The sequence below is a fragment of the Podarcis erhardii genome (genome assembly GCF_964252035.2).
Source record: "Podarcis erhardii genome assembly, chromosome: 6".
NCBI classification, from domain to species: Eukaryota; Metazoa; Chordata; class Lepidosauria; order Squamata; family Lacertidae; genus Podarcis; species Podarcis erhardii.
Window position 1 is genome coordinate 54,388,879 of NC_138510.1, and position 25,115 is coordinate 54,413,993.

At 45.7% G+C, this 25,115-nt stretch overlaps 1 protein-coding gene across 1 annotated transcript; it reads left to right on the forward strand.

Moving 5' to 3' along the window:
* The first annotated feature begins 372 nt into the window (after positions 1 to 372).
* Positions 373 to 25,054, forward strand: LOC309345274 (cytochrome P450 4B1-like). The gene is made up of 12 exons (XM_081868267.1): positions 373 to 630; positions 2,040 to 2,181; positions 7,350 to 7,394; positions 8,850 to 8,977; positions 10,649 to 10,773; positions 11,771 to 11,922; positions 13,011 to 13,117; positions 13,361 to 13,551; positions 20,586 to 20,719; positions 21,636 to 21,700; positions 23,168 to 23,250; positions 24,832 to 25,054. Exons 1-12 carry the CDS (start codon positions 445 to 447, stop codon positions 24,998 to 25,000), a joined length of 1,527 nt encoding a protein of 508 aa, XP_081724393.1. The 5' UTR covers positions 373 to 444; the 3' UTR covers positions 25,001 to 25,054.
* The last annotated feature ends 61 nt before the right edge of the window (positions 25,055 to 25,115 follow it).

Genomic DNA, 25,115 nt, shown 5'->3' on the forward strand with positions numbered 1-25,115 from the left:
ACTTAAGCAGAGCCTTGGATCACAATGGATTGTTTATCTGCCAACTTGAACCCTAAAATCAAACAAAATGCTTTTGCAATTAGCTCTTGTCTGATTCAGTGGCTGAGATTCCATACCTTAGGCATAGAAACCAAGAGCCCTTGCTTTATAAAGGCTGGTGGATTAACTCAGGTTAATCACCTGAGCTGTAGTGATATTATTTATAGCACAATCGGTAAAATGCTGATCTCCACCCCTGTGTTTTGTTCCCCCACCCTTCATTTGTTTGCTCACTTTGGAAGTGGTGCTGCACTTCATTCCAGCCTGCTGAAATACGATATCTAAGGAGTCCCCGCCTATTTGTTTCATATATAGCATTATTACAGGATTGCATACGAGCTGCATCCAGCCGTACTTCAACCAAGAGACCCAGAAGCTGCTTCCAGGGAATTCATACTGAGCAAAATGCAACTCGCCTTGCCTGGACTGGGGTTAAACCTTTACCTGTTTTTTTATGCAGCTGCTACCTTCTGTCTGGTCAGCGTGCTCCTGAAAGTCATCCGGCTATACCAAAGGAGGCAAAAGCTGATCAGATCTTTGGAGAGCTTCCCAGGGCCACCGAAGCATTGGTTTTATGGACACACCAATGAGGTAGGACTTCTTCATCCCATCTAGTAGAACTCAGAAAAAAAGTGAGTGATTGTAATGTTTTGTGCCAAACAAATGTTGTGCTGTTGCCATTGCTGGTACATCAGACTTTTCGTGAGCAACTACAATGCGGCCGGCAAAGGGCAAAGTAGGCATTATGGTGCCATGACCCATGTGTTAGAATGTGAGCTAGATTCCTATAAAGCAGGATGTAATTTCACGTACAGAGAGGCAGACATGAGATGAATGCTAGAAGTGCCTGTCTGTACTTTACCCCAGAAGCTGCTTGTCCCTAGCCATGGTGCTGTCGCCTTCTGGTTCAGCACCCACTTCCTATTCAACCCACCCATACACTACCTGAAATCAGCCAATTCTCACATTATAGGAATTTGGTGATTTGATTCTAACATAGGGATATGTCGCCATGACCCTGAGGTTGCTTCCAGGCTGTTGCTATTTGGGGGAAAGTACTAGGTTTAGGTTTAGGGACGTGGGTGGCGCTGTGGGTTAATCCATAGAGCCTAGGACTTGTCGATCAGAAGGTCGGCGGTTTGAATCCCTGCGACGGGGTGAGCTCCTGTTGCTTGGTCCTAGCTCCTGCCAACCTAGCAGTTCGAAAGCACGTCAAAGTGCAAGTAGATAAATAAGTACCGCTCTGGCGGGAAGGTAAACAGCGTTTCCGTGCGCTGCTCTGGTTTGCCAGAAGCGGCTTAGCCATGCTGGTCACATGACCCGGAAGCTGTATGCCGGCTCCCTCGGCCAATAAAGTGAGATGAGCCTCACAACCCCAGAGTCGGTCACGACTGGACCTAATGGTCAGGGGTCCCTTTACCTTTACTAGGTTTAGGAGAGAAATTTAAATGGGGTACAAATTACAGGATGAAGGGGATAGTTTTTGAAGGTATCTGATAAGCATGCTATGAAGCAGCCCAATGCTTATTGTGGAGTGAGAGATCCCCGATGGCCTGGGGACTTTGTGTTTTAAAGCAGGTTTGAAATGTTTTTGATCAGAGATAATGCTGACTCTCCAAGGAAATGGTGCCCTGGTCATGGAGATCTATGATATGCAGTAGCCCAAAACTTGTTTAGGGGTCTAAGAGCGTATGCACTTCTTTGTCCTGATTGCTCATGCGGATCTGCATCAGATACAGAGCTGGGAATTAGGAATTAGCTTCATCTCATGCCTGATCAAAGACTTTGGAAAACTAAAAAACTTGTTTGTTACTTCATGATATTTTAGGTGGATATAGGCTGGGTAGAACTGGTTATACCAGTGTAAAGCTTCTGAGACCATCTTTATATGTAATGTTTATCAGGCTGACTTAAGACCCTGAGATGGCCTGGACAGTGGGAAGCCCACACCTAGTTGACTATAATAGCATTGATTTGATTTTTGTCCCCAACTGCCACAGCTCGGTCGAATTGGAGAACTTACCACAATGGTGTCCTGGTCGGAGAGATATCCCAAGGGTCATTCCTTGTGGTTTGGAGCTTTCTTGGGGTTTCTCAATATCTACCATCCAGATTACGCCAAGGCTGTATACAGCAGAGGAGGTAACGAAATGGTCCATTTTAAGGCAATATCTGTACATCTCCTATCTGTACACTCAAATGTCATTTGGTAGCTAAGCTCTATTGATGGGGGACATGTGGCCCTGCAGATGTTCTTGGACTTCCATTGCCACCAGCCCCAGCCAACATTTCCAATGGTTGGGATGATGGGAGTTGTAGTCCAACATCTGGAGCAGCCCAGGTTTCTCATCACTGTTATGTTGTGAGAGCTTAGCTGTAGAAACATAGGAAGCTGCTTATACTGAGTAAGGCCATTGGCCCATCTAGCTCAGCATTGTCTACATCGACTGTCAGTGGTTCTCCAGGGTCTCAGACTTGGGTCTCTCTCAATCCTAACTGGAGATGCCAAGGATTGAACATGGGACCTTCTGCATGTGAAGCAGATGCCCCACCATTGAGCTATTACCCTTCCCTTAGGTATGTCTGCACTCATCACTCCCCTCTGAAGTTGTTCCCTTTAGGCCAGTAGCCTGACTGACTCATTTTTCTATTTGGCAAACCAAACAAAACCAACAACTATATTGTAAACCAAACAAAACCAAATAAAACAAAACCAACAGCCATTTTAGCCCAGGAAACCCAGGAAGGTGTGAAAAGTATTGCAAGTATCACTACAGAATTATATGTGAGATAGCAAACATTAACTTGTCTCACAAATGCTAATCGATTGAGAGGGAAATTACCTCTGAGATACAGGGGTTGCACATGGTGCTGAAGCTCCAGAAAGAGCTCGTTGTTCAGGGGAAGCCATAACCATGTCACTTCTTTGAATCATTCTGAGTGTTAGTCTCTGTGTTTTGCACTTACTATCATATTTTCTCATACCATTTTGCAGGTTTTTACTTGTTAAACTTGCCTTAAATTTGCAGCAAGCCCAACCTTACCTGAAAGGCATATTATTTTATAATAAAAGAAGAGTAGGCCTGGCATTCTTCTATTGCAACCCTTTAATTTGTTCTATTGGCATCGATGCTGAGTCTTCTTTTGCCCTTCCTCCCTGGTCTAGGTCAATGGTAGAACTATCACATATTCCTACCAGCCTATGGTTATGGAAAGCCACATACCCAACACAGCTCAGCAGGAAAGGTTGACTAGGATTGTACAGATAGTGTAATCAGGAACAGAAATCCAGACCTCGAAGGTGAAAAGCTACAATTCCATTTTAGTCATTACAGAGGCAATGTAAATGCCTATAGTTAAAAAACACCTGCCCATAGGGTGTCAGCCACAAGAGGAAAAATATTTACGGATCAGCAAGGGCTTATGACAACCAAATGTGACATCTTCAGCAGAGGAGGGGTGATGACCAGCCCTTCAATTTCCAGGTGGAAACAAGCCAGAAATTAGCCCAAGGCTTCATCCTTGGAACAGGCACCAGTCTGATCATAGGATCATAGAGTTGGAAGGGACCTGAGTATCATCTAGCTCAACCCCTGCAATGCAGGAATATGCAGCAGTCCCATATGGGTTCTGAACCTGCAACCTTGGCCCTATCAGCACCACGTTCTAACCAGCTGAGCTATCCATCCTGCTGCCTATTTATTGTTCAGTGAGTTCTTGTTTAAAGCTCTGTCTACAGTTAGCACAGTTGGAGCTAACTGTGTCTGATGGTTCTCATCTGCTTTTCTTCCCCCCTTTTCTCCATATGCAATAATCTTTTTTCTTTTGCACTTGCAAAACAAATGACTGATGGTCCCAGTGTGCCCTGCATTCTTTCTTTGTTTACACACGCTATAGTTGCTACATAAATACCATGTGGAAAATGTTTTTCTTAAGCATCTGGCTAAAAGCAGAAAGTCTCTCTAAAACATGGAACAAAGCCATGATCTTAACTTATCGTACTGAAACATCAGTTTGCCTGGCTTTAATATCATCCTGTCATTCTCCTGACATTTCCCCCTCTTGATGGCACTTTGTCTTTTTCTTAAGGTTCCTTCCAGGTCATGCCAATGCCGTGTGGCCTTTTTAGGTTTGACTTGTCGGCATCTAATCAAGGTGTAACTCGCATATTCCACGTTCTCTACCTCCATGTTAGCTAAAAGCACAATAGTTTACACAGATTCAGAGCAAGAGCTTCACTCATATCAGGCCAGGTTGACTAGGCCTTCAGTGGGTTTGGCTAGAGCAACAGAAGACTAATGTTTTATGTTGTTGATATGCTTATTGTATCTGCTATATCGCTCAGTAAAATCAGTGCCAGTTCTGGGTTTTGTGGGAACCCTTGGGCTTTGCTCCCTGAGTGTGCCCACCTGCTTTTCCTTTTCACTACTGTCCTCTCACTTCCCTGTGCTTCTGGGCTCAGTTGGCACCATCTTCCAGAGAAAGAGAACACAAGGCATGTTCCTTGTGCTTAATCCTAAACTGCTTGTTTGGAGATATCAAATGATCAGGCAATAATAGCAAGGAGGAGGAGGAGGAGGAAGAAGAAGATGGCCAGGAGGCTCCTGGAATTGGCAGTGGGCCTTTTAGTGGGGTGTGAGTTCTCCAGTGATATCAACTGCTGCTTCTGGCCCTGAGCAGAAAGCTAATACTTTGTGTGCTTGGAAAATGTTTGCCAGACCACTTCAACAGCTTTTGAAAGAAAGCTTTATAATAAGGTTTTCTGAGAAGAAACCTGACTCTGTTATGAAGTGGTGTGATAACAGCAGGATTCCAATCCACTACTTTAGCTGAAGGTCACTTCAGCTCTTGAGTCTTTTATATCTTCTACAATATTATTATTCCTAACATTTATTTGTAGGGATGATCAGTGGGCTTTGTATGTTTGCTTTCAGCTCCTAACTAAATATATGAAGTGGCAAAACAACAACCAACACAGTTTTCCTAGCATTTTTCCAGGTGCCCCTTATTTATTCTTATGCATTCTGAGGAGTTTCTGGAGAGCTGTCTCTCAAGTTCTGTTTGGTTTCAATTCCTAGTTCTTAATTAACAGCAGCAGTTGGCACCTTCCTCTGTTGCCTCCAGCTGTTTTCACTGTTACTTCTGCCTTTGGTTGATAAGATCTTGCATTCTAGCAAGACAGTGGGAGCTAGTTATAGAGGCGCTGGAGAAACTTGATTCTGTAGGCATTTAAAACCAAATTATCAATTTTGCAGTTTCCAAATTTGTGAACCAAAACATGGCTATCCTTTGAAATTTGCAGGTATCTGAATTTTTGCAATGCAGTATTCTAACAGATGTTTATTAAAATATATATTAGGGGAAAGTATGCATAAAAGTGAAGGTATAAGAGAAAATAACAACAAGGATGCATAATGTTAGAGGATGGCTTGCAGAAACGTGTACGTTCATCAAAACTGCATATAAAATTTGTTTACTCTGAGAAATTTGCACTAAAATGTTGATGAAGTTTCATGAGGATTTTTATTTAAAAAAATTAAAATACAAATAGCAGCAATGTGTGGATAACTGAATGTCAGATTGGAAAAATGAAACATGGAGAGAACCAAACTTGACAGATCCTTCCCTCCCTAGCCAGCAGAAGTAATAGCAGAGCTGAGACCCCATCCAACTCAGAACAGCCAATTTTGAAAAGCAAAACCTTTTTTTCTAAGTATTCCAGGGATTAAAAACAACAGCTTAAGTTGATTAAACTTGATGGTAAAAGTCCAAAATGAACTCAGGAATGTAACAGAGATATATTTAAATGTGGAAAGGGATGGAAAAATGTGGAAAGAGATGGAAAAAGAGAGAGAGCATAGATTGATTATTGGAGCCTACATTTCAGATTACTGGAGGAAAGGGGATTTTCAGTAGAGATCAATTGATGACATTTCCTCCTCCTCATATCAGCATGGAGATGGATGGAAGGGAAGGGTAACATGGTCTCTATGTGTTTCTTGAAGAGCAGGCAATAACATTTTTTATGCCTTCATTGCTTAGTATGGAAGTTTTGCAGGAGAGGAAAGGAGAAAAGTTCTCTGTTTATCTTCAGCGATATTTTGCTCTCCTCATTTCACTGAGCAGATGCAAAGGGAGGGAGAAACATTGTTAAAGATCTGGACACAGCATTTCATTCTCCCTATTTATTCTTGGAAGTACATGTGTAGCATATGCCTATGACAGCATGTATGAGTATCTTGAATGTGTGTGAGAGAGGGAGGGAGGAGATAATGCAGGGGTGTCCAAACTTTTTTTAAAGAGGGCCAGATTTGATGAGGTGAACATGCATGAGGGCCGACCAAAGTTGTTGACCGTTTTTTTGAACCACTTGGCACTGGCGGAGGAAAGGGGGGAGCGCACCACCCCTGGCAGTACAATCTCGGTGGGGTGCCATCGTGGCTGCCCCTCGACTGTGCTGGGTGCCACACCCCTGTGAGTGGCACGTCACGCCCCTGGGACACATGCCAGCCCCGCCCCCGCCTGCTCTACGCCCCCCGGTGCAGGAGCATGAAGCTCCACCACTGCTACGGGGAGGAACCGCCTGTAGGGGCCGGATTGAACTGACTGGCAGGCAGGATTAGGCCCCCAAAACAGACTTTGGACATGCCTGAAATAATGTATGAGTGTGGAAGAGGAAAATGAGTTAGTGTTTCTGGAAGCAGAACTCCTTACTTCTGGCCCTGATGCTTGTCCACCTTGTGATGAAAAGAGATGTACAAGAGCATCATGATCAGCATCATGTGTGTGCGCTTTAAAAAAGGTCATACCCTGAGTCATTAATTCAGCATGTGTGTCAACATGATATTTAGAAAGCAACCCAAAATAGAATGTTAAGTTGGAGAGGTACTAATTATAACTTATATGATTGTGTGGTGTTTTTTTTAAAAAAAACCTGTTTTTTTATAGATTTAAGGACAACAACAACATATAGATAAGGTGGGGGGGGGGGAATGAAACTACAATAGCAAAAGGGGGAAAGGCAATAATAAGCCATTATTTTTCCATGATAATTTTTTTTCAGTTTCGTAAATGTTCCTTAAATGAAAATAAACATATTTCTACTAGTTTAGCCAGCCCTCAGCATTTTGTGTCCATCATTCCATTTTGTTATGCTTTCCCTGGGCTACTTGTTTGCTAATGGTTGCATCCAACCAATGTTAGCCATACTCAGAAAAGACCCACTGATCTATTTTTTTTTTAAAAAATTAAAATATCCTGCTTTCTTTTTCTGCATTGCTCAACGCACTCATCCTTTCTGAATGTTGCAGATCCAAAGGCTCTTGATTTCTACAATTTTTTTCTCCCATGGATCGGTAAGTAGCACTATGCTTTTGCTTATTACATTTTGATAAGGAATCTCCAACTTCTTTAGGCCCTGGGGCACATCTGGAAATGGTAAGGAACTGCCCCCAAATACCCATTTCACAGAAGAAAAATTTGAAGGTGCTCAGAACAGTCCCTCCAAAAAGAAAAGAACAACCTTAAAATGACCTGCACAGAGCCTAAAACAAGGAACACACAAAGAAAAGGGGGGGGGGAGGTTATCACTTAAAAAAAAAACAACCAAGCAAGTATGGGATGGTGAGGGAGCTCTAGCAGGCACCAATGTTCCAATAGTGCCCACAGGTGCCACACCGGGGACTCCAGAGTTAGATGAATTAACTTAACTTAGGGATTCTTCTTGTGGTGCTATCCCTGATTAAATGTGAACAAGGAGTTTCCTCATCCTCATGTGATGTACTCTACCCATGGCATACTATCAATCTATATCATAAAATCAGAACACTGAGTTCCAAAGAACAGCCAAATAAGAGAAACGTTGATAGGGATCCATCTGTCTCGGGAGGCAATGGAAGAGTGCACCTTTGGGGATGACGTCAAACTGTTGGAGTTACAGAGCCTGCTGTGGCCGCAGAGACCGAAACAGGAGAGACATGTTTTGTTGCAGATGGGGCAGACGAAGATGTCCGGTTGTGCTGATGCAGGTGTACAATGGCTTTTCTTCTTTCTGCACTCCTCCCAGCAGTCATTCCTCCTCCAGTCACTGCTGTGAATATGTACAACTTGTTATTGAATCGGTCCTTGCATTTAATGTAAGTGACAGCAACATACCTCAGAAGTGCCAAGGGGATTTCAGCTCTTATTGCTCTTTCAAGCAAATTAGACATTTCTCATTGGACTTTCTGTCCCTTGGCTGACCTCATTAGGGGAAGGGCAGCTATTCACATTCCATTAATGCAATGCATTTTGTTTATGTTAGACCACTGGCATCTATTCTAAAGAACTGAGTAATCTTCTTGGGAAGACAACGTATGAGCAACTTTGGATAAGGTTGCAGTGCATGTCACTAACGATTATGCTAAGTATCTTGTATAATAATGCCCTGTTCAGATTGAAGCCCCTTCTGCAATGCAAGCATAGATCCAATTCCTATTAAAGTATACCCCTTTGTTTCCTGTGTTAAAGTCCGCCATCACGACTGCTGTGTCTCCTTTTGTCTGTGCCACTCCTTTCTTCTGCAATTCCAGAAATTGCCATGGTTGAATTCTTTGTGGTAGCAGGGTGGAGATCAACGTGATGATCCGCATTAATGCCAACAATCTCTGTATACCATTTATTGAGAGTACAAAATGCAGACGTATTAGTTGCAGGATTAGATGGGTTTCGGCATGGAATTTTAAATCTTTTTAGCATGCCTCTGTCCAGACACGTTCTGCAGAGATTACTAACAAAAAAGAGATTTGACTAGCTTTTTCGTTCCATATTAGGGAAAGGGCTACTGGTATTAGATGGGCCCAAATGGTTCCAGCACCGGCGACTGTTGACTCCTGCATTTCACAGTGATATTTTAAAGTCATATGTGGTACTGATGGTCGATTCCACCCAAGTGATGCTGGTAAGGGCTTTTTTAAAAAAAACAAAACAAAAATACCTCTCTCTTATATCTAATAGAAGATCTAAATAGAAGATCTAAGCCAATAGTATTGTGGTTAAACCAGTTCTTTTTTCTGGGGGTATGCCCCTAAACATTTTGTGAATCTTTGCACTTTTGTCCATTTACTGTATTTATTTTCCTTGCTTTGAACTATAAAATGGTGATTTTCTTGAGTCAAAACATTTTTTTTAAGGAAAAAAAGCACTGAGTTAAACTATTCCAGCATGGCAATTGCACTTTGTGCCCAGGTACCAACCAACCTAGAATTTGGAAACCTTGATCAGAAATGTTAATCCTACTCATAGCTTATTCACAAACTTAAACCATCTTGTTGTACTCCTCTGAGCCTTGGGAACTTCCAGGGGCAGCAACACCAGGTTTCATTTCCTTTGGATGAGGGAGTACAAGCCCAGCACTTTCATGCAGCAAGATGAATGTACCTGCTTCAGGCATTAACCTGATGGTGAGATGAAGACATGAATTTGTAGCTGTTTAGTACTGGCCCTGAGGTTTGGCTTGGGATTCTAGAGTTCTATTTCATTCAGCAAAATGTCTTCAACTAGCACTATTAAAGGATTCAAGCATTGCTTTATTTTCAAATACATTTCAAAATCCTTTGCTTTATTTTCAAATACATAAGTAAAGCATCAGCGAAAGCAACGAGGCAGTCCTACAAGGTACCATATATGTGGCTCCATGTCAAATCACCCTAAAGAGACTCTGCCTTCAACAAATTCATAGCCTCTGCCTCTTCCAAACACACCCACCCTTCCCTTAGCTAGAGGATGAGTGTCCCCACTACCTCCAAGCTGAGATGGGTACCTCATACAAGCACAAACATTGATTATCAATTAGCTCTCACTGAGGAAAAGCTGACAGTCATGGAGTATTAGCCAGAAATCTGCCGAACAAAGGAAATGGTTATCATGGAATTATATTTAGACATAGTGTTAAAAATACAGGCCACAACACACACAAACAACACCACAAGCTCACCAGCTGCCATCCTTACTTGTGCCATAAACATAGTCTATTAACTCACTAACTGATCATACGTACATTGTATGTTGCATAATTTTTTTGGGGGGGGAATCATAAACAGGAAAAAAATATAGGCACCAGAGGAGCCAACTCCTAGGGGCACAAGTCCCTTTGGCCCACCCAATAAAATATTTGAGGGGGCCATGCACCCCAGGTTGATGGGCATTGCCAGGGTTTCCACATTACAAATAAATGGAAACCATCCTACCACAATATATAAAAATAAGAATTCATTGCTTACTACACATGCTAGGTTGGCTTGTACATGATCATAATCACACAAATCTGATTGCTCCACTAGTGTTTAGATGACTGCCACGTTCTCTCTCCAATCTATAATTGCAACAAGGGATTTTGTGGTATTTGTGGTTGTGGGGGAAATCACCCAGGCGTCGAATGATCTGCCTAAATGTTTTTACCGTGAATTGTACATGTACTAAATAAAGAAATGGATGGTGTGCCTTGCTCATTCTCCGTATGGTTATATGGACATTGCAGCAGCATGGGTGGCTGGCTCAAATATGGATGCCAGAAATCTAATCATCTGAGGAATTTACTTTTGACCTGTGAAACCTTTCTCTCTTACATTAGGATAAATGGGAAAGGCTGATCTCAGAAGATAAATCACTGGATATTTTCCAGCATGTTGGGTCCATGACACTGGACAGCATGCTGAAGTGTATCTTCAGTTATCAAAGCAATTGCCAGCTTGACAGGTATCATGAGAACTGGGGGGGGGGGGAGAGACTTAGGAGCGTCTCCACCCCCATCGTTTTGCCCAGACACTGAGGTCCAGTGCCAAGGGCCTTCTGGCGGTTCCCTCACTGCGAGAAGTGAAGTTACAGAGCCTTCTTGGTAGTGGCGCCTGCCCTGTGGAATGCCCTCCCATCAGATGTCAAGGAAATAAGCAACTATCTTACTTTTAAAGTCATCTGAAGACAGCCCTGTTTAGGGAAGTTTTTAATGTTTAATGCTGTATTGTGTTTTTAACATTCGGTTGGGTGCCGCCCAGAGTGGCTGGGGAAACCCAGCCAGATGGGCGGTGTCTAAATAATAAATTATTATTATTATTACTTATAGTAAAGGCAAGGGAAAATTTAACTCCAGTTTATAGATGAACCAGAGAACCATTGGGGGTTGTGGTGTGTGGAATCACTTCTCGTATAAATCATTGTTTAGTGAGAACCAATTCACGTGAGCATCAGGTGCACTGCTTGAAACCCCTGCACCTGTTCTTTCCAGGCCTATGGGCAGTCTCTCACAAGTCCCATGTTACAATCCAGAGTGGAATGGGTCTAACTAATCACTATCCACCAAGAATGCTTGCAGTTGTGCTGCCACTACTGACAGTTGTACTAACAGTTACTTTGGACAAAAATGGGGTTTAGTGACCAGAAAGAAGTTGTCTAGAAACTGTTGGTTCCAGGGTAGTTTTTTTCAGGTATAGTCACAATTCTGCCTCCTTAAGGACAGGAGGCATCACTTCCTTGGTGTAGTGATTAGGTTAGGACTCAGCCACGATAATTTGCTCTCTCAGACTAATTTGCCTCAGAAGGTGGTTATGAGTATAAAATGGTGGTGGTGGGCAAGACTATCTATTTCTTAGAGGACAGGTGGGGTTAGACTGAGTGTGATAAATAAACTACATTGTTTTGTATTGTGCCTGTTAAAAATAATCACCTCTAAATTAAACTCTTTCTTTGACTCCTCTAGTAAGAATACATATGTCCAAGCAATTAGTGACCTCAGTTGTTTGATGCAGGAAAGAATACAGACATTTCTCTATCACAATGATCTAATCTATCGCATCTGTCCTCATGGATACCGTTTCTTCAAGGCTTGCAGAATAGCCCATCGCCACACAGGTATTTCCTTTGGTTCTTCTCTTCAGTGGAGGAATCTACACCTGTATGTACATAGCTAAGGCAGCAAGCCTAACCCCACTTACCTGGGAGTAAGCCCTATTGAATTAAATGGATCTTACTTCTGAGCAGATATGGTTAGGCTTGTGCGATAACACCCCCAGGGCATGGATAGCCAGCTGCCAGACCCCAGCAGAACCCAACTGCAAAATTTAATCTGCAGACAGGCAACCTGGGCTCTCCTGGGGGGTGGGGGGATGCTGAGCAATTCTGATGCCTCTCAGGGGTTTCCTAAACCCTTGACTTTTCAACAGTGGCACTTCAGATATGTAATAGCTTCTCCAGAGAGACTCGCCTGGCACCTGCTTTACAGTCTTTTCAATGCCAGAAGATCTTTTTTATTCACCCACATTTTTTACCTGTGTTGTAATTCTGGACCATAAACTATTTTATGCTGTCTTTATGTAAGGATGTATTTATTGCTGTCTAAAACCTAAAACCCTGGGTTTGCTCTGAGAATGGCTTAGTTAGATGCCACCCAAAATAAACTGATGTGTAGACTTTTAAAAAAAAAGAATATTTGATAGTTGATAACATGTCAGGTTTCATATATGATTTCTGACAAAATCAAGTCAATCAAAAGATGCTAGCAAGTCTAAAGTATGTGAGTTTCCAATTTTTAGGTTAAGGTTTTACATTTCAAACTCAAAATGTCACATCCAAAGTTAAGCAGCAATGTTTGCAAATATTTGTTTGCAAATATTTGTTCCAGCAGGTCTAGTAACAACATTCCTAACCGTGGACTCAGCTATACAGCTGCAAAGAAAATGTTTTAAGTGCAATTTACAATGTGACACTAGATGGTGATGGCAAGCCTTATGGAAAATTCAATGTATTTTTAAAAATGTTGTTAAAAAGAAACATTTTCAGATTTTTTTTTATGTGTGTAGATTCCACCCTTAAGTCCTGTCCCACTATGGGAATTTCTTCATCCTTTTAAAGTTAGTAACATACAGAAAATTACATAGAAGCAGTGAATGTCATGACGTCTGTTTGGGGAAATTATTAGATTTATTACTTTTTTGACACAGAAAAGGTGATTAGGGAAAGAAAGGCACTGCTTAAAGATGAACGGGAACTTGAGAAGATCCAAAAGAAGAGATATCTAGACTTTCTGGATATTCTTCTCTGTGCCAGGGTGAGTAAAATCCACATCATGTATTTCCAGATAAGGGATATATGCACGTATGCAGCCAACAGTCCTGTCCTTTAGATACATTGGTTTACAGTGTTTCTATCTCACTGCCCAGCCAAAAAGGGCTTCCAGAGTGGCTTACTTAAAATAATCAATAATCCCATGAAGGAGGCAAGTGGCTGCATGTGATGGAAAACAAAGCAAGTCATCCGTGGATTTTGACCTTGATCATTCTCCATTTTTCAGGATGTAAATGGTGAGGGATTATCTGATGAAGACATACGTTCTGAGGTGGACACTTTCCTCTTTGAGGGTCACGATACCACCACCAGCGGGATTTCCTGGACCTTGTATGCCATGGCCCAGAATCCAGAGCACCAGCAAAAATGCAGGGAGGAGATAAAGCAGATTCTTGGAGAGCGAGAGACTCTGCGCTGGTGAGAACGTTCTTCGTTCGCTATCTGTTTTTCTTTTGTGAGGATCCCTGCTGAAGCAGGGCAGGTTTTACTGTTTTCCAAGCAAATCTGTAACTCTCTTGTCAGACCTGAAGTGGAAAAGTTTTAGATTTTTCAAAACCCTGGTTAATACCTGGGAAGTCTTTGGAGAGGTAAGATGCCACAAAAGTTTCATTTTGCTTCAGAAATTGCAAATAGTGCTGACCCCCATGAATGTGAGAGTGTGTCATGCTTCAGCATTTTGAGATTCATAGTTAACGCTTGTCAGGGGTTCAGGGAGAGAGACGCAGATGAGGGAGGAGACAGAGAGTGAGGGGGAAGGATTCCAGAGTGACGAGGAAGAGGATGACAATGACCCAAGATTGTCCATGAGTCCGTCCAGTGAATCGGAGGACTCCCAAAAGGGAGCCCCTCTGGTCAAGCCAAGGGGAGCTAGAGGGGGAAGCAGTCAGGAGCAGGGAAACGAAGGGGGAACCCCCAGTGGGAGTTGGAGAGCGAGACCAGCTGCTCCGCTGGAACGGAGTGAGGGGGGAGGAGCGACCAGTGTGTCAGAAGGAGCAGAACAGGAAGCAGAGAGGGGAAGGAGATCAGGGCAAAACGTCCTGCCGGAAGGGGAGGAAAGTAGTATCGAGGGCAGTGTAACTGTCGAAGGGAAGGTCAGGAGCAACGTACGCGCGCCAAGTTCAAAATGGGAGGCGCGCGGAAATGAAGAGAGTCCTGGGGAGGAGCCTGGTCCCAAAGCCCGAAGGAGGGGGGAGGAGGCGGCAGAGGATTCAGCCTCTGGAGAGTCCCGAAGGGAGAGAACACAGGGGGGCAGAAAGACCCTGCGGAAAAGGAAAGAGAGAAAGAGGTGGACCAGTACAAGCCTCTTAAACTGGTGTAGAGGCGGGACTGACTCAGAGGGGACTTCAGCGGTCTAAGCGTAACAGACGTAGAGTCACGGAGCTCGGATGTAAAGCTAATAATGTTCTTCAATAAAAGCTTTTGTACATAAGCTGGAGTGGACTTTGGTCTCTTGTGAGCTGGGACCACGGGTGACTCTGACAGTAAGTCCCCTCCCACAGAACGCAATTTTTTTTTTTGCAAAGCTCACGAACGGTAGCGGCCATGAGTGCGGAGGAGCAACTAGCAACGCTGCGCAACGCAGTTACAGAACTCACCGCTGCAGTCATTGCATCTCAGAAGAAGAGTGATGAAGCGGAGAAGCGCTGCCAGGACCTGCAAATAAGGTGGGAGCGTGCAAGCAAGGAAGGGTTCCCAGGGTCCAGATCAGAGGGAATTGGACTTGGAAGGCAGGGGGGCAGTCTAGTCACCCACTTCGATGGGAACCTAAAGCACTACCCAAGTTTCAGAGCAGACGTCTTGTATGCACTGCATTTGCTTCGTAATGACTTTAAAGATGAAGAGGAGAAAGTGGGGTTTATTGTGTCTCATTTGCATGGGGAGGCAAGAGCTTGGTTGCGCAATTTGTGGCGCGAAGACGGCCCTGCCCGCCGCGATTCTGATGAATTTATTAAAGCGATGGACGCTTGTTTCCAGTCAACCGTGGATCTTGATCTTGCACGCAGGGAAATGCACGGGTTGCGGCAAGGCAGAGCCACTGTGCGTCAGTATCATTCGCGATTTTTCGCCTTACTGACTGTATTAGGCTGGGAGAAGGACTGCAAACCAGTGAGAGATTTGTTCTGGGAGGGTCTCAGCGGCACCATAAAAGACGAACTTGCCAGGGGAGACAGACCTCAGACCCTGGAGGACGTCGTGCAGAGGGCTCTCGCAATAGGGGTACGGCACGAAGAACGTCCTTGGCACAATGAGGAGGGACGCCAGGCGCGTGCACTGGCAAGGACGCCTCCTTTTCTCCCCAGAGATTTCAGTCAGGCACATCCCTCGCCTCTGACGCGGCAGGGGGAGGAACCGATGGAAATTGGTGGTGCTAAGGCTCAAGCAACAGCCAGAGTCCCAGCATCCGGTGCAGTAAAGGCGAAGCCTCCTAGAGGGAACAGGAAATGTTACATCTGTGACAGTGCACAACACATGGCGAAAGAGTGCCCCCAGAGGCCCCAGAAGCACACTGCAGCCTTAGCAACAGTGGCAGCAGAAGTGATGCAAGAGGAGCAGCCTCAGGGAAACGACAGTGCCTGGCTGGAAGCAGAGCTGCTGGGGCTCAGCCAGGCGAATCTGTAGAGCAGTCCCCAGTGCCTTTGCAACGTACAGACCCTTTACCACCCAAGCCAACGGTGCATCTCACTGCAACACTCCAGTTGCCGAACGGAACCACCCTGGAAGTCCCCATCACGATCGATTCTGGGAGCAACGCGGACTTTGTGGGGGTGCATTTCGTCAAGCAGCATCGCATAGCGCTTCTGCCCGCGACAACGCCTCTAAACGTAGTCACGGTTGATGGCAGGAAATTGCTGGGAGGACAAGTTGTGCAACAGACGCCTCCCATGGAGATGCGGATTGGACATCATAGAGAAGTCATCAGCTTCAATGTCACCCGCCTGTCAGACACGCCTATAGTACTAGGCATGAGTTGGCTGGAGAGACACAGTCCTGCAATAGCGTGGTACCAATGGCAGATCACCTTTTGCTCATCGTACTGTGCTCAACATTGTATCCAGTCCAGCCAGGAGGAGGGGGCGGAGCAGCAGCTGCAACTTAGCATGGCGCAGGCAGTTCCTCGCAAGTACGAGAGTTTCCTGGAGGTTTTCTGCGAGAAGGAAGCTGACCGGCTGCCGCCCCACAGACCTTACGATTGCGCGATCGACCTGTTGCCGGGGGCGCAGCTGCCGACTGCGAAGCTGTATTCCATGTCTGAGGACGAGATGCAAGAACTCAGGGAGTTCATAGAGCATAATTTGAAGCGTGGATTCATCCGGGAGTCCAAAGCAGTGGGGGGCAGTCCTGTGTTTTTTGTAAAGAAGAAAGACACGCCCCAGAAAAGACTCATTGTGGATTTCAGGGCCGTAAATTCCATGACCAAGCCCAAGGCCTTCCCCATGCCCAAGATTGATGACCTCCTAGCGACCGTGCGGAAGGGGAAGATCTTTACCAAGTTGGATCTGCGTGGAGCGTATAACCTCATCCGTATCCGGGAGGGCGATGAGTGGAAGACGGCCATGTTCACGCCTCTGGGCACGTATGAATACAGAGTTATGCCGTTTGGTCTCCAAAATGGATCTCACGTCTTCCAAGCCTTTATGCATCACGTGCTGGCGGGGCTCCTCTACAAGAAGTGTGTGTGTTTCCTCGACGACATCCTGATCTTTTCGGAATCGCAGGAGGCTCATGAAAGAGACGTGAAGGAGGTCCTGCAGAGACTGCGAGAACACAGGCTCTACGCCAAGTTGGAGAAATGCCAGTTTGATGTGACGGAGGTGGATTTCCTCGGCTACAAGCTGTCTGACAAGGGGCTAGCCATGGACAGCGTCAAGGTCCGCGCCGTGTTAGACTGGAAGAGCCCACGCAATCGGAAGGAGGTCCAGAGATTTGTCGGGTTCGCCAATTTCTACCGCAAATTCATCAGGGGTTTTGCAAAGGAGACGGCAGCAATCACGGACACCCTCAGTTCCAAGAAGAAGAAGTTCGCTTGGACGGAACAGGCGGAGCGCTCTTTTAGGAAGCTTAAAAGCCTCTTCGCTTCCGAGGAGCAGCTGATGCACGTGAATCCGGGCAGACCCATGCGAGTAGAGACCGACGCCTCAGACAGAGCGGTGGGAGCCGTGCTCCTGCAAGAAGATTCCCAAGGAAATTGGAGACCCTGTGCCTTTTACTCCCGAAAGCTCAGCAAGGCGGAGCAAAACTACACCATATGGGACAGAGAGCTGTTGGCCATCCACGCGGCCTTCAAAGCGTGGCGACACTTCCTCATAGGTGCCAAGCACACAGTGCAGGTCCGCACAGATCACAAGAACTTAGAGTATTGGCGCACGGCGAAGCTCCAGAGCCAAAGACACATGCGCTGGGCTGAATTCTTCGCGGATTTCGACTTCAGGATAGAATACATCCCGGGAGATTCCAACGTTATAGCCGACGCGCTCTCCAGGAAACCGCAATATCTCGAGGAAGCAGCGCCAGTGGCAGCCAAGCACATTTTCGCACCGCAGGCGTGAACGTGCGCTACCATCGCAGTCGACCTGGACGCGGTGTGACGTGCGTTGCAAGGGGATCGATATGCACAATCCAAGATGGAGGCGCTGCGCAGGGGTTCGCAGAGAGACGATGAGTTCCAATTACGCGACGGGCTGTTAACTCACAAAGGTGCCCTCTACGTACCGGGCGAAGAGCTCCGCGCGAGGGTTCTGCAGCAGTTGCACGACGCCCCCAGTGCGGGCCACTTCGGCAAGGAGAAGACAATAGAACTGGTGGCCAGGGACTTTTGGTGGCCCCAGATGCGGGGAGAGATAGCGGATTACGTCGCCAGGTGTGACACTTGTCAGAGGTCCAAGCCAGTGCACCAGAAGCCAGCGGGGTTACTGGAACCGCTGGAGACGCCACAGCAACCGTGGGAAAGGGTGGCGCTGGACTTCGTCACTGACCTGCCCAGCTCCAGAGGCAAGACGGCGGTGCTAGTGGTGGTGGACCTGTTCACCAAGATGGCGCACTTCATTCCTTGCGCGAAGGTGGCGACGGCGGAACAGACCGCCAAACTCTTCATCGATCACGTGTTCAAGGTGCATGGGCTGCCACAATCCATCCTGTCTGACAGGGGGCGCCAATTTGTTTCTACTTTTTGGCGGAAGCTTCTAGGTATCCTGCACGTCAAGATCAACCTAACGTCGGCAAGGCATCCGCAGACCAACGGCCAAGCAGAGAGAGTCAACGCGATCATGCAGCAGTACCTGAGATGTTACGCCAATCAGCGCCCGGCGGCGTGGGTGGACTACCTGCCGATGGCGGAGTTTGCCTACAACAACACGAAGCACACGTCGACGGGGGTGACGCCGTTCTTCGCGAACAATGGTCGTCATCCCAGAACCTTCCCGGGGTTCGTAACACCGGGAGAGGGGGTGACGCAAGAAGCCGACCAGTTCGCAGCAGAACTGCAAGAGGTGCACGAGGAGCTGCGGAGACATTTGGAGCTAGCCAAACAAGCATATAAGGTGCAGGCAGACAAAAACAGGAGAGTGGGAGAGGACATCCAGGTGGGGGACTGGGTATGGTTAGCGGCCCAAGCGATGCCAGCCAGGTCGTTGGCTAAGAAGAAGCTGGGACACAGGCAGCTAGGGCCATACCAGGTGGAGGCTAGGATCAACCCTGTAGCTTTTCGACTGGCCCTCCCCGAAGGTTCCAGAGTGCACCCGGTCTTTCATAGGTCGGTGCTCACTCCCTACAAGACCCCGCACAGGTTTCAGGAGTCTGAATCAGTACCGCACGCACGCACTCAGTCACCCGAGAGGGAGGGGGCGCCCAGGGCCGAACCACTCAACGAGGTCACTGAGATCCTGGACTCGAGATGGGGGGTAGAGGGAGTAGAATACTTTCTAGCCAGAGAGGGTACCCCGGCCAGTGCCAATATTTGGGTGCCGGACTACGCTTTAGACGAACCTCTTCTGAAAGACGAGTTCCATGCACTTTTCCCGCATAGACCCATGCCAGCCGAGTATTTTGATGACTGGCTCTTTACGCCCACACTTTCAGACAGTACTTTCAGGGGCTTTTCTTCCGCCGAGGAGAGAACGCCAGACTCAAGCCCGCCCAGGGGATCGTGTTTGGGGGTAGACACAGAACCCTCTTACTGGTGGGACGAGCAACCAGAGGACGACTGGCGCAAGAAATGGCTGACGGGGCCTTGGCAGGCAGCACCAGACGAAGTAGCAATGGAAGAGGGAGCCGAGAACACCTTGGGTGAAGAACCCGCATTCGAACACACATACACCGAGCTGCTAGCAGAGGACATTGAAGCAAACGAACTGTATCCTGCATCTACCTCCGAGGAGCTGCGGCTCCCACGACCTGCCTCCGAGGGCCGGGAGGGGGGAAGGGGGGGCTTCGAGGGGGGGATGGATGTCAGGGGTTCAGGGAGAGAGACGCAGATGAGGGAGGAGACAGAGAGTGAGGGGGAAGGATTCCAGAGTGACGAGGAAGAGGATGACAATGACCCAAGATTGTCCATGAGTCCGTCCAGTGAATCGGAGGACTCCCAAAAGGGAGCCCCTCTGGTCAAGCCAAGGGGAGCTAGAGGGGGAAGCAGTCAGGAGCAGGGAAACGAAGGGGGAACCCCCAGTGGGAGTTGGAGAGCGAGACCGGCTGCTCCGCTGGAACGGAGTGAGGGGGGAGGAGTGACCAGTGTGTCAGAAGGAGCAGAACAGGAAGCAGAGAGGGGAAGGAGATCAGGGCAAAACGTCCTGCCGGAAGGGGAGGAAAGTAGTATCGAGGGCAGTGTAACTGTCGAAGGGAAGGTCAGGAGCAACGTACGCGCGCCAAGTTCAAAATGGGAGGCGCGTGGAAATGAAGAGAGTCCTGGGGAGGAGCCTGGTCCCAAAGCCCGAAGGAGGGGGGAGGAGGCGGCAGAGGATTCAGCCTCTGGAGAGTCCCGAAGGGAGAGAACACAGGGGGGCAGAAAGACCCTGCGGAAAAGGAAAGAGAGAAAGAGGTGGACCAGTACAAGCCTCTTAAACTGGTGTAGAGGCGGGACTGACTCAGAGGGGACTTCAGCGGTCTAAGCGTAACAGACGTAGAGTCACGGAGCTCGGATGTAAAGCTAATAATGTTCTTCAATAAAAGCTTTTGTACATAAGCTGGAGTGGACTTTGGTCTCTTGTGAGCTGGGACCACGGGTGACTCTGACAACGCTGAAGGTTAATTTGTTTGGGAGAGGTACACGTGTCTCATATTCAAGTTCCCCTTCAGTTATTTCACTGCAAGTATAAATGCAGAATATGCAAGGATGCCCAAATCTCCTTTTTTGTCACGTCTTTTAATATTCTACTCCACTGTCTGTGGAATGTTTTTGTCTTCTTGTCACTTGTGAATCTTTCTCACAGTTTGTTTGTTTGTTTGTTTGTTTCTCCCAGGGATGACCTTAGTAAGATGACTTACACTACGATGTGTATTAAGGAAAGCCTCCGTGTTTATCCTCCTGTTCCTCAGGTGTACCGAGAGCTCAACAAACCAGTCACATTTCCTGATGGAAAGACATTGCCTTCAGGTATGCCTCATTATGTTTGATTACATTTCACAGTATTTTCAATGACAGACATGAAAGATGGAAACTGAAAGAATGGCAACGGTGTCCCGATTGTTGGTTTTGTGACAAGTATCTGGCATGATGGGGTGATAGGGTTGCCTTGCTCAGTTGTCTTGAAGGATATAATTCTCTATCTGACTTTGGAGTCATGTGGCCCTAAAGGCTGTTGAGAGGCTTAGAAGTTGTACTACAAAAGTTCTTTGTGTTAGGACACTGGAACTAAAGAGGCAAGACACAAGGTCTGGGATGTTACTAGGGCAACTTCATTAAACTACAACATTAAGAACTTCTAAGCTGAATAGGAAATATCTATGTGTGGGAAATACACATCCTCTGTCAGGCTCCTAAGTATGCCATAATCCAAATTTTAAAGTATGGCTGGCTAAGATCCTTGCCGCACTGAAGACAAGTTTGAATTAGACAAGCCAATGCCAGGATAAGGCATCTTCATATCTTCCTCTGCAGATACATTTACATATTAAACTATGCACCACTTCGGAGGCAGTTTGTAAAACTGACTGTGGTCAAGGAATGACAAAATAAATAAAAATGAAGTATAAAGTCACCCTGAGGACTTCCAGATTAATCTATCTGCTCCACGAGTTCTGGCAAAACTCTTTGTCACCTCAGAGAATGACCATGTTTTAATGAAAGCAGACTCAAATCCTCACTAAGGCATTGTAACCAACATGCAAGTAACTCAGCAACAAATACCACAAAATACATTGGGATGCCATAATAGCTACATCTTAAGCAATCCTTCCCTGGGGCCTTTCTGCAATCCAGCAATGCCGCACTGAAAACACAACTTTGTGATGTGTTCCATCTTCCATTTACTAATCAGATATTTCTCTCCTCTCCCTCCAATCCTTAACAGGTGCTTTGATATCCCTGAATATTTATGCTCTTCACAAAAATCCTGAAGTGTGGGAGGATCCTCAGGTATTTATGCTCTGGAGCATTGTTTGTTCAATGGTTTAGAGCATGTTGAATGCACATTTAAAGTGTGTTTATTGCACACTAAAAGCAGGTGACTCCTCCCCCAAGAATAATGAGAACTGTTGTTTCTGCCTCACAGAGCTTCCATTTCCAGAACCCTTAATATACTACAGCTCCCAGGAATACAGGAAGGAAAAATACAGTGGTACCTCGCAAGACGAATGCCTTGTAAGACAAAAAACTCGCAAGACGAAATAGTTTTTCGTTTTTTGAGTTGCTTCGCAAGACGAATTTCCTTATGGGCTTGCTTCGCAAGACGAAAACGTCTTGCAAGTTTGTTTCCTTTTTCTTAAAACCATTAATACTATGGGAATCCGTGCTTCGCAAGACGAAAAATTTGCAAGATGAAAAAACTCGCAGAACGAATTAATTTCGTCTTGCGAGGTACCACTGTAAATAGCAATAAAAATTCTTAGCCAAAGTAACTCTGAAAAGAAGAAGAGTTTGGATTTGATATCCCGCTTTATCACTACCTGAAGGAGTCTCAAAGCGGCTAACATTCTCCTTTCTCTTCCTCCCCCATGACAAACACTGTGAGGTGAGTGGGGCTGAGAGACTTCAGAGAAGTGTGACTAGCCCAAGGTCACCCAGCAGCTGCATGTGGAGGAGCAGAGATGCGAACCCGGTTCACCAGATTACGAGTCTACTGCTCTTAACCACTAGACCACACTGACTCTCTAGAACACAAAAGAAGAATTCTGCAACCTTTAATTTTTCTGCAAATGATACACATTGTACTCTTGCTTAATTTAACTTGCATAATGTACATTGCTTCTGTTGGCCATGGGGAACATTTATCTAGGGCACTGAAGACTCATTTTCTCCCTGCCCACTGGATGGAAATCTTCAGCCACAGCTTGGAGATTTCACCAGACATTGCCACATACTTTTAAGCCCATTTTGCACAGCCTTTTCAACAGAGCTGTGGGATAGTAGAAAGTAGTATGGATGAGCTACTGGAATAGATGACAATAACCCTGAGAGGAAAAGACATTGCTGAAAAAGCAGGGGCGTTTGGGTAATGAGGAAGGGCTGTAGCTCAGAGCACAAACTTGAGATGCAGTACATGCTGGGTTCAACCCCCGGCAACTTTCTACATGTCTATGCACATCCATGTTGCCAAACTGAAGGCTAGCCCACATATACATGTACATCACTTGAATTCTGTCTTTGATGTCTGGCAGTGGCACCTGAATGCATTAAGTGACCTCAGTGAAAACCACTGTGCTTTACAAGAGTGAAAGCTCCTCTTGTGGTATTGTGACTGTGATGGTCTCTTCACTTGTGCAATATCACTTGATATTGCAGTAATCCAATGATGAGCATGCATGTATAAAGCCGGTCCATGTACATCTTGTTGCTGATTTAAGCTGCTGATAACTACAGTCTTACTCTCTTACTCTCTTTAAGGTGTTTGATCCTCTAAGGTTTTCACCTGATAATTCATCTCAAAGACATTCCTATGCATTTTTGCCATTTGCTGCTGGACCCAGGTAATACAACTAATGATGTAAAGTTGTTCACTGAAAATAGACAGAAGCAAGATGAAAGATAGTCACCCAAAGCAAAACTTGATTTATATGATCAATGAGTGAAGTTCATCCTCAGAATTATGGATTGCTGCTTACCTGTGTCTGGTTCTCACTGATACTGTGACAAGGAGAACAGAACAGCCCCCTTCTATGGGACAGAAGGTTTGTTCTCTCTCTTTTTTAGAAATGAACAGAGTCATCTTTCCAGAAAGATTAGCTTTCCCCCCGATAAAGGGGTCCCTGTGTAAGTGTTCTGTTTACTGAGGCTTTAGGACCAATCCACACTCTTTGGGTTGCCTCTGCCCCCAAGTCCAGGGTAATCCATGTGGGGGGTTTTCTATGGGTTACATGCATCCATAGTGAAGCAGTTGTCTGAACACACCACAGATATTGCTCTTAATTTAGCACACTATTGCACTTAGTACATGGATTCATGGATCCTTAAGAAATAGTTTTACTGTGGATATATTCTGCCTGTGATGACAACAAACACCCAAGATTAAAAATGAACTCAAAATGTGGTTAGTATGAATGGATTATTGTAAGGACTTAGATGGTCACAACTGAGGATCAGGAATCCTGCACTACAATCCAAATTCTTCTTTATTTAAGCCCTCTGTGGAAACGCCCCATTGCTTCAGAACAGGTTTTGCCAAGCTGGCAAAACAGTTCCCATCAGCACGAATCTGCTGGCTGGAGCTGAGGTTCAAAGCGGCAGTAGGGCAGCCGTAGATTGGGAAAGGCTTCTCTAGAGGTATTCCCACCCCCACACCAAAATATCCCATTTCCCATGTACCATCACTTCTTCATTCATTTCATATTCTAGTAACCCATTAGTTCTGCAGCTGGAATAAACAAGGACAGTTGAGGAGCTGGTTGCAAATTGCAGAAACCACACAGGTTCAGGGTTTATGGGTTTTCGGCACCTGCATTCTTTAGACACACATACCGAAATGTTTAGAAAGTTTGTATGAGTTTTAATTTGTTTCTGGGCTAATTTGTTGCTAGCTTTCTGTATGTTTTTAATCATGGCTGTAAATTTTTATTGTTTTATCTTGTATGTAACAACTTTGAGGTTTATTTCTACAATCAAGCAGAATAGGTGACTCCCCATACGTGAAGTACCGGGAGATAATTAAATAATCCAATTCATGCCTGGAAATGGCAGGAGAGAGCTGAAGAGTCCCCATAGTTCATGAGGAGACCCTCAGCGAGGGCAGAGGAAGCCTCAATGAAGGCCAGAGGTGCAGCAAGGCTTTGTTTGCGCTGCCCAGCCTCTCCGCCTAACAGCTGATGTAGCTGCTGCTTTCCTGTGTGTCCTTCAGCCTCCTGCCAGCCCCAGGATATTTTTGGATACTGTATTTTTGGTATGGATTGAAGAATGACAGAAAAGGTGTTTGGGGGGGCTCTGTGCCTTATGCACGCGGGGCCCCCCGTGTAAGTGTGGCGACACTTATATATGATTCTTATGACATGAAATACTAAATAAAAAAATATTATGAGCCTGTTCAAGTTTCAGCTTGAATGTTTTTTCTTCCTCAGGAATTGCATTGGGCAGCAGTTTGCTATGATGGAGTTGAAACTGGCGGTTGCTCTGACTTTGCTGCGCTTCCAAGTTGCACCAGATCCTGCTAATCCTCCCCTTGAGAAACCTCAGCTCATAATGCGCTCTTGGAATGGGATACACTTATATTTAAAGAAGCTTGCATAGATTCTCTGTCAATCACATGACTCTTGTAAATAATAAAACTTGTGGAGCTGCTAAGATGTGTTATCTTTATCGCTATTTGGTAGATCAGGAGAAATATATTACAGTCAAACCTCTG